The sequence below is a fragment of the Halichoerus grypus genome, chromosome 2, assembly GCF_964656455.1.
Source record: "Halichoerus grypus chromosome 2, mHalGry1.hap1.1, whole genome shotgun sequence".
NCBI lineage: Eukaryota > Metazoa > Chordata > Mammalia > Carnivora > Phocidae > Halichoerus > Halichoerus grypus.
Window position 1 is genome coordinate 543059 of NC_135713.1, and position 9964 is coordinate 553022.

At 63.4% G+C, this 9964-nt stretch overlaps 1 protein-coding gene across 1 annotated transcript in view; it reads right to left on the reverse strand.

Moving 5' to 3' along the window:
* Positions 1 to 6032, reverse strand: part of LOC118526916 (uncharacterized) — a 43724-nt gene extending 37692 nt beyond the window's left edge. The window contains exons 1-2 of the mRNA XM_078066531.1: positions 5812 to 6032; positions 3895 to 5702 (exon numbers count right to left, since the gene is read on the reverse strand). Coding sequence (XP_077922657.1) covers positions 3895 to 4245 — 351 coding nt within the window. The 5' untranslated portion in view covers positions 4246 to 5702; positions 5812 to 6032. The remainder of the gene's footprint in view (positions 1 to 3894; positions 5703 to 5811) is intronic.
* Positions 6033 to 9964: the final 3932 nt, after the last annotated feature.

The following is a 9964-nucleotide window of genomic DNA, read 5'->3' on the forward strand; positions in this document are numbered from 1 at the left end:
AGGGGGTTGCAGGCTCTGAGCAGGGGCTGGGGTCATAGCTCCATTCTGCGGGCAGCCCCCGTGGGGTCCTTCTCATGCTCCACCACTGTTGTGGTCCGGGGTCTGCCGCCCACCAGGCAACAGCGCTCAGCCTCCGCATGGGCCTGCCTCCGTGAAGGCCACTGCACAACAAGCCTGAGTGCTTCTGGCCAGACCTGCTCATGGCCCCTCGTTCTCTAGCCTCCAGGCACCAGTGTAGACCCAGGGCTCTGGGAGCCAGACGTGGGCACAGAGGCGACGGGGAGCCAGCTCTGCTGGGGGAGCGTGGCTGTCAGGAGGGTGGACGAGAATGAGCTGAGGGCCAAGATAGACCGGGAGGCTGGTGCCCAGGCCAGGGGCAGGTGGAGGGGCAGCTGAGAACCAGCCAGGCCCTGGGAGACCTGCAGGAGGAAGGGACTGACCAGATCCCTCAGGGCCATGGAAGGGGTGCAGAGACACCAAGGCCCTGCGTGTGGCCACCAGACCCTGCAGGGCTGGCTAGGGCGTGAGCCTTCCCTACTCCACTGCTGAGCCGACCATGGCCCTGTTCCATGCATGGTGTGGGCAGCCGGCGGGTGGTCAGGGGCTGGGCCGGGCTTCATGGTCACAGCTGGAGACACCAGCATGGTGCTGGCTTGCCCGTCCCTCTGCACCTGCTCCCTAGAGCCGTGTTTGTGTGGTTACCGGGGCAACAGGAGCCCGTCCTGAGCTGCAGGACAATACGATGCAGCAGGAAGTCTGCTGTGGCCCAGGTGTGGCCCCTTCCTCCGCCTGCCTCAGAAACGGGCGGGCAAGGTGCCCAGGAGGGAGCACAGGACGGCAGCAGGTAAGGCCCGGGCTGGGATGTGTGCTCAAAGCCCTTTGCCCCCATGGCTACACTCGGCTCGCACGAGACCACCGCCCGGGACACAGTGTGGGGACAGCTCGGCCCACACTCTGACCCTCAAAGTGCAGGCGCCCGAGGCACCTGACCTGAGCCGCTGGGCCAGCCACATGGAGCTGCCTGCCGCCTATTCCCCTGGATGTCTGAGCCCTGCAGGTGCCCTTGCCAGGCCGCCCCCAGAACCTGTCCCCCAGAAACAAAGGGGTGTGGCTTCCAGCCCCCCCCATGCTGTAGGTCAAGTCCCCCGACAGCCTCCTGGAGCATGAAGCTGTCCAAGCAAGAACACAGCCCACCAGCTTGTCTGACCTAACGCCGCCCAGCACTCAAGAAGGTGACCCCAGGTCACCCACAGGAAGGATATGGACCAGCAAAAGGCGCCCCATTCTGCCTGGCCATTACTGGGCCAGTCACAAGTTCTAGATGTCAGTGAGCATGGGCTGAGCCCCAAAAGTGTCACAGGGTGGGTGGGTTCCCGCTCTCACTCTCAAGTGCCATCTTCTCATAAGAGTGTCTCAGTTTCCCATGAATAACAAAAAGCAAAAGGAACGGGGTAGGAGGTCTCCCTCAGTAAGCAGGAACCCTGCCCCAGAGGCCTCGGTCCCCTAGCAACAATCTGTGTTTGGTAAACAGGCGCGGGCGCAGCCCAGGACACAGGCCCTCCCGTCCTTCCGGTTCTGCAGCAGGAAGAGGTGAGGTGCCCCCAGAGCCCCCACTGCCCCAGGCACGTCTGCCTCACGCCAGAGCTGGGGTCAGAGCCGGAGGTCAGCGGCAGGGTCCCGGCAGCTCCCCGGGGGCTTCTCGGCCCGGCCACACCACCGGCCCTCAGACTAAGTCACGTCCCATCAGACGCCAGCCCCTCTGCACCGTGGACCCTACGAACAGGGACCGAGCTGCTTCCCTTTGCAGGATGGAGGGGGAAGCTCAGACCCAGAGGGTCAGCCAAGAACCCGCGGGTCCGCCTCTCGTGCTGAGGCTTCCGGAGGCTGCAACCCGGCCCAGCCCACCTCCTTGGGGCCGCAGCCCACCCCTGCAGGCACCGAAGGGCACCGGCGCCCCCCAGCGGCCAGAGCACAGCGCCCAGCCAGCTGCAGGGGCCTGAGGGACGTCGCCTGCCCCATGGGGTGCTGGGCGGAGAGAGACCCTGTCCCAGGGCAGCCTGAGTCCTGGACGCCTGTCAAGCAGGCCAGAATCCCTCACTGGGGGCTGGCGCCGGGGGCAGCGAGACTGGGCCCCAAGCCCAAGCCCCCTCTGGGCCCGAAAACAGGTGAGTCCCCCGGGGGCCCCCTGGACAAAGAACACGGGCAGCTCAAAAAGGCCCCAAACAGGCTGAGCTATGGTCAAGGGACAATGAAGATGAGGATTTTAACCCAGCAGGTGAGCAAACCCACAGTCAGGATCAGGATACAGATGAGGAGGGGCAGCGGGAGGCAGGAGAGCCCGCCCACACCTGCGGGCGTCCGGGGCTCCGTTCCCTCCGCCGCTAGCTTGCGGGCGGTGGGTCTCCTGCACGAGAGCGTGAGCTGAGCTCGCGGTCGGAGTGACACTGTTTCACAAGCCCCAGCGAGAGGGTGACTCCGACGGGGAGGGCCAGGCCCAGCTGCAGGCTGCCCCAGCCGTGGGGAGGGCGCCCACCGCGGGGCAGGGCGCCGGTGGACGCTGCGCGGGGCCCGAGACAGGAGACCCATCACCGCATGCCCAGTGTGAACTGTGACTGGATTCTGGGTTAAAAACCCCTGACAAAGCATGTTTTGAGGACCCCTGGAGAAATTTTAAGATGGGCTGGCTGTGAGATGGTACGGTCTCTGCCCATCTTGCTGGTTGTGAAAGACACAAGTACCTGGGCCCCGCCTCACGCCCCCCTCCCCCACCAGAGGCCTGGAGGTGGGGTGGCCATGCCCAGGGCACACGGGACCCATGTTCCCCGGCGCCGCTCCTGTGGACCAGACACTCTGCGGGCCCTGCAGGGGCAGGCCGGCCAGGTCGGGGGCCGCGTGGTGCTGGGGAGGCGGCGGGCTTGCACGTCAGGCCACGGTGGATGCCGAGGCTCACTGGTGGAGTCCACCAGCGTGGCCCCTAGACAAGGGTGCACCGGTGGAACTGGATCCGCCACCCACAGGGTAAGGCGTGAGGAAGGACCAAGGCGGGCGATGCCCGTGTGGCTGGGGGCGGGGCCCAGCACCGTGGAGCCTGCGTGACAGCCCCGTGGGCATCCACGTCCCCAGCGTCTGCCCACCTGGAGCTACTCTGCAGGGGTCCTAGCGGCTGGCAAGCTCGCACTCTCTGCCAGGTCCGGCCACCACCCACCCTATGTCGCAAGAGGGACCAAACAAGAAAGCACGGCGACAAGCGGCTGAAGACGGGCCACTGTTATAATTAGTGTCTCCCTCTAAATACACCCCCTTGATCCTGGCGTGGCTCCCCCACCCCAGCCAGCTGGATCCAGCCCACTGTGGACCTGCGGACAGACCCTGAGATGAAACACCATGCACGGCCCTGGGACACACCCTTCAGCCTCTGAGCCAGACGGGCTGCTCGAATGCGAGGAAGAAACCCTTCTTCCCAAGCATCTGCGTGTGAGACCACACGTGTGGCCGTTGCGGGGCTGTGTCCGTTTCTCTGCATGTCCGCCCTGGCCGTGTGACTCCTTCCTGTCCTCAGGGCTCTCCGCCCCACCCCAGGGTCCCTCTGCTCCTCACCACCAGGAGCATTCTCCCGGAACTGATGGCGAGCAAGCCCGTGCTTTTAGCTAGGACCCCGAGCCAGTGAGCCACACAGGAACACATGTAGGATATCGATGGGGTGCTGTGGCCACGGTGGGTGTTTAGGGTGAAGAGGGGGAGCAGGGTCAGAGGGCAAGGGGCTGCACCTGTGGGTGACTTGGTGCAGAGGACGGAGCGGCAAGGGGGACGGGCCAGCTCTGGGGGCCGGCCCTCTCGGGGCCTCCCTCAGGGCCTCCCTCGGACAGCAGGCCCTGCTCCCACAGTAAAGGATACACTGTAGGCAATGTACTTCCAGTTACGCGGCAGGAAGGGAATGAAGATGCCGAAGCTGGCAATGGCCATGATGAGGAGCGTGACCCAGGCCACCGCCTGGAAGGAGTGCAGGGGCCTCGACCAGCCATTCACTCGGGACAGGCGGGGGGGCGAGGCCCACTTGCCCCCAGCTTCTGGGACGACCCGTCTCCAGCTTCTGCTGCACAAATCCATCTGCAAGATGGGAGGGGGACAGCCAGGCCGTGTGTGGACCCCTCCTGCAGCCTGCGTGGCCAGGGGACCCCAGGGCTGCCCAGCTCTGGAGGCGGATGGCGGGTGGGGGGCCCTCCAGGGTCCGGGGGAGTCCTGCATCTGCCCGGGCCACAGCAGCGATGCAACACTCTTGGAGGGTGTGAGGCCCACAGGGCCGAGGACCCAGGAGAGGCACTACCAGGACCCCAGCGCGGGCATGGCTGTGACCACCTCAGTTGAGTGCGGGCTTCGTTTACAAATGGGCACTGACTCATCAGAAAACCTGTCACATGCAGGAAGAAGACGCCCATCAGGATGAGGCCCTCATCCCTGGGGAAACAGAGGGAAAGTTGGCAGGAAAAGCAGACCCTCGCTGTGTGACCATGCCACGCTCTTATGTGCCTGAAATCCTCAGAGAATCTTCCCACAATTTTCCCTTAAGGACAGAACTAGATGCCACATTCCCAGAGAGTTGTGCTGTTCTTGCTGTGGGATGAAGACCTGCGGGCTGTGGGGCTTCTGGGGTCACCGGTGTTGAAGCGAGGGACTGGGAGGGAGCCATGGCCACTTCTGGCCAGGTGGCGGGCTGAGGGAATGGGTGAGCGACACATCACAGCCACGGTGGGTGGAGGCCTGAGGGTCCTGGGGACTTTGCCACGAGGGCAGATTTCGGCTGCTCTCTGCGGGCTGGCCGCTCCGTTCTCGGGATGTGGGGCCAGGCAGGGCTTCCCTGGTCAGTGAGACTCCTGGGGCCCGCAGAGAGCATCCCCCATGGACAGCAAGGCCAGCGCAGCGGGGACTGGGACAGGGAAAGCACCCTGCGTTACAACGTGATTCCCGAGCAAAAGCAACATTCAGATGGAAGTGTGAACCGACAGAAAGGACACTGCGAAGAATCAAACCCCCAGGAAGGTCGGATCGGGGCACGTGCGGACCTCAGGGCGGGGAGGCAAAGCAGTGACTCTGAGGAAGAAATCCTAAGTGACGGGACAACAGAGGGAGAGACCACTTATCTTGTGGAGGAGCAAGACGCGAGGACGTGGGTCAGCCCCAGGGCCGCCCGCGCCGGCAAGGATAGGGGCGCAGCACCCCATCCTGCAGGGGTTCCCAGGACGGAGAGGTCACCGTGATCATGTGTGGAAACCCCAAAGTTCAACTGGCATCGGAGTTTGTAAAATTTGAAGGAGTGATTCTTCAGGTTCTGAGAGTAGTTGGAAGCTAAACAGCCCCGGTGTCACGAGAGCACGGGGGCTAAGCGTGAGGCCTGCGGGGACACCGAGTCCCTGCTCCTCTGGGGGGCTCCGGGAAGCTCCCCCGCGTCGCACCTGCAAGTGGCCCTGAGAAGTCGGGAGGCACCAAGGGCAGAACTCCATGGTGGGCAAGCGCATCCTACTTACCGCAGGGGCCACGTCTGCTCAGGCATGAGGACGGCACGTGGGTCACCCCCCAGGCCCGTGGTCCGAGCGGCAGCGGGAGGCGCACACTTACCCACAGTCACGGGGAGCAGCGGGGCGGGCGCGGTGGAAGTCTGTCCCTGCGGGCTCCGCGGCTGCGCGGGCCCTGGCAGATGAGGGGTCCTGGAGAGAGCACACGCGGGTGGCAGCGGGGCAGCCTCGTCTGGGCCGCCCCCCACGGCAGGCGCTTGGCTCCCACACCTCCATTCACCAAAACCACGTGTTCCCTCACCTGGTCTGAAGTACGGCCGAAGGGCAAGCGCGTATCTTCTGGCTCGATCCTTAGCTCTTGGGGGCTCCCATCGGTTCAAAACCCACACCCAAACACTAGGCTCCCAACAAACATGGCGCTTCCTGTCTCCTTCTGGGGCGAAATGGGCACAGTTAATGCGGGCTCTGTGTGTGGACGAGACACCGTGGAGACACCACCTTCCCCAGACACGCACACCCCACACGCACACACCCCACACAGGCACACACACCCCACACGCAACACACCCCACACATGTAACACACATGTATCACACCACACACATGTAACACACCACGCAAACATGTACACCACACACCCCACACACAACACACGTGTAACACACCACACACATGTAACACACCACACACACAAACATGTACACCACACAACATGCACACCAGACACACCCCACACGCAACACACCACACACATGTAATAGACCACACGCATGTAACACACCACGCACATGTAACACACCACACATGTAACACACCACGCACACAAACATGTACACCACACACACCCCACACACGCAACACACCACACACATGTAACACACCACACATGTAACACACCATGCACATGTAACACACCACACACGCAACACACCACACACGTAATAGACCACACGCATGTAACACACCATGCACATGTAACACACCACACACGCAACACACCACACACATGTAACACACCACACACATGTAACACACCATGCACACAAACATGTACACTGCACAACATGCACACCACACGCACCCCACGATGCACATCCCAGGCACACAGGGTTTCTGGACTCATTTCTCATTCTCGATCTTTCTTGGGCTATTTCCTTGGCCTGGAAACGCGTCCCCCCACCCCCGCTAACAGCCATCTTGCCCCTCGAGCCTGTCCTGGTGTCACTCTCTCTGGATGACCTCCCTGACACCCCTGTCCAGTCTGAGCTGGGCCCTCATTTACTCCTTCTGTAACTGCTGAAACCGGTCCTCTGGACTGTCTGCGGGACGGGAGCTTCGTCATCCCCTACTGGGCAGACGAGGCAGTGGGTTCGGGAAATCAGCCCTGGTGGGGCCCGGGGCCCCTTTGAGCCCAAGTTTGGTCCCTGACGTTTGTGTTCTGTCATCCCTAAGGGTTCTAGCCCCCGTTTCGGTGCAAGGTGTGCTGGTGTGCGATGCTGCCGCGAGCCCGTTGTCACCTCCGCGTCCCCAACACAAGCATGGCCGACTGGCAGGAGCTTCGTGCAGCGGCCGCTATCGGGCCCCACGCGGCTGTAGACGGTCCCTCCTCCTCCTGCCTGTCCCACCGTGCTCCCGAGAACCCGGAGTCCTGGGCACCCCCACCTGCATATCTAGGACACAACTGTGCACACATGACCAGAACCCTGTTGCCCGACACAGGTCCTCACAGCTTCTGAATCACCGTTTTGCTCTCTGTCCCACTTGGGATGCGCAGAGGTTACGCCTGCGAGTTCCCTGGTCGCAGCAGAAGCAGAAGGCACCCACCTCCCCGGGAGCCAGAGCCTGCTCCGTCTGCCCCACCTGATCACCGGTCCAGGCTGGACAGAAAGGCATGGGCCTCTCTCTGGACCCAGACCAAGTGAGGACCCCTGGTTGCCACGGCAGTGACGGAACCCAACGACGTGCCTCATAAAGCCAGGGCTGGCCCCCCTGAGCCCCCACTGCCTGCTGGGGGGGGGGCGGTGCAGAGAAGGCACAGGGGTCCCAGACAGGCCGGGCTGGTGGGCAGCACCCCCAGGCCGGAGTCCATCTACACAGTCCCGAGTTCCTACTACACCCCCTCCCACGGCAGCCCCTCGGCGAACCAGCGGAAGGCTCCTGGCCCCCAACCTCTGCTTCAGTGACTGGGGCATCGATCTCAAGGTTCCTCGTGACACTTGACCTGTTGGCCAAGTCTGCTCCAGGGACCCAGGCTCGCATGCTCTGTCCAGGTTGGGTGGGACAGCAGTGTCCCGAGTCTGCCCTTCAGGAGCCGCAGAAGGGCCAGGGCAGGAGAAGAGGTGGGGGTGAAGCGCATGTGGACAGTGTGCCGGGAAGGGGTCTCTCCCGAGGATGGCTCAGCAGCCGCTTTCGCTGCCTCTCCCCTCCCCTCAGGGTCTCAACTGTCAAGTGCAGGACATTTCCGGTGCCCATGTGGGCCCAAGGACCCCCACATGGCCTTCTCAGATCCCGACCCCCTCCTTGGTGGGGGGACACACGCCTCCCTGGGGAAGCCACCCAAGCCAGGTGGGCTGTGTGTGGCCCCTGCGGTGGCCAGGGGGTCTGCCTCCGACCAGGCAGCTGGGCCAGGCCCAAGATGAAGAGAAACCAGTGGGCAGGGGCCGGGGGTCAGTTTGGAGCAGCCAAGAGAGCCCTCCTGGGGAGCCTGGGGACCTCTCTGCTGGGCGGGGAGCTGGGCCATGTGGCTGGTGCCGAGGCCGTCTTCATGTCTGGGTCAGTCCTGCTCCACCCAGCCTGTTGTCCCTCCAGCCCAACATGTCCCAGGAGATCTCAAGGAGCAAAGCACCCATGGGGATGACGGGGACGCTGATCCTGGCAGCCTGGTCTGACCACAGGTAGGCAGGAGGAGACAGGGCCCCAGATAAGGGGCCCCAAGGAGTGAGGGGGCTGGAGGCCGGGGAGCCGGCAGTGGGGGGAGTGGCCACCTCCTGTGGACCTCCTGTGGACCTCCTGTGGACCCCGCACACCAGCACCTGCTCGTGGGAGGACCACACGGTGCTGACCTTCACCCGGAACCATGTCCCCGGGAGGCAGGAGCCGCAGACTGCAGCTGGGCCGCCGGCCACCACTGTCCACTGTCCGCCAGGCCAACGCGCCACCAGAGAGACCCAGGGCAGACAACCAGGCTGCCTGACCACGTCTCAGGGCCCCGAGAACCCAGCCACCAGTACAGCAGAGGCTGTGGACGGCGGGGACTGAACACAAAGGCAGGGGCGCGCTCACCTTCGAAAGACCTTGTCTCGGACAACATGTGCGAGCGTTGGCAACAAGGCCATGGTCCCTGTTCGCAGCGATGCCTCGCTCGAGACGCTGGAAGGTGTCTTACAGACCTTCAAAGTGATGAGCAACGTCTCCGCCTCCTGCACGGAACATGCTTGTCCAGATACACCCGCGCAGGCTGCCGCATGGGGGGGGCCTGTGAGCTCAACACCCTGTGCCCCGCAGCTCAGCAGACCCTGGAGGAGGCCGCCGAGGAGTGGGGCCGGCAAGGCACTACCCCAGGGCACCCCGAGCCTGCAGACGGCAGACCCAGAGCCACGACCACCTGAGCCACTCACGCCTTTGAGAAATGACCTTCCCTCAGAGACACCTCCGCTCCACGAAAATAACTTTAGAAGCGACAAACATCAGTGCCTATTAAGAAACAGACATAAAACCAGAGCATGCAGAGCCATAAGCCCCCTGCCCGGGGCGACCAGGACCTTCCCCACGCACAACTGTGTGCCCAGAAAGTCAAACAGGACAAACGTGCAATCGGCCCCCACGTCGCAACCCACTCTTGTTCCCTCAGCAGCCGCGCCGACAGTTTTTATGGAGCGCGGAGCACCCCCCAGGACGATTATCACCCTGCCTGACAGCGAGGTCAGTCTCGAACTTCATCATGGGCGGTGCTTCTCTGAGCCCGCCCCCAATCCCCCGTGCACACAGGTGAGCTGCCCCGCCCCCGCAAGGTCAACACCGCGGGGCAGGCGGGGAACGAGGCGGAGTGCAGGACAGGCAGGGCGCAGGCCCTCACACGCACACACCTACACACAGGTACTGACACGAACGTGCACGCACACGTGTGCACCAAAATTACACACACGTGCCCGGATATAAACGTGCATGCTCGCGCTCACAGGTGCGCGTGCGTGAACACAAACGCACACAGGAGTCCACACGTGCACACACTGACATGTGTGCAAACTCTCCCCAGCGCTGGTCTTGCTCCGAGTGTAGCTTCCAGCAGAAAGAGCAGGAAGATGAATCCCCCTCGTCCAGCACTGCCGGCCCAGACAGCCCCTCTCCCTGGCATGTCAACAGTGTGGCCGAGGCACCATGGTCCTGCTGCGCGCTCTGTGGCCAATGCCTGGCTCGCGTGGTTCTGAGGGACACCCCCTACCTTGGGCACCTGC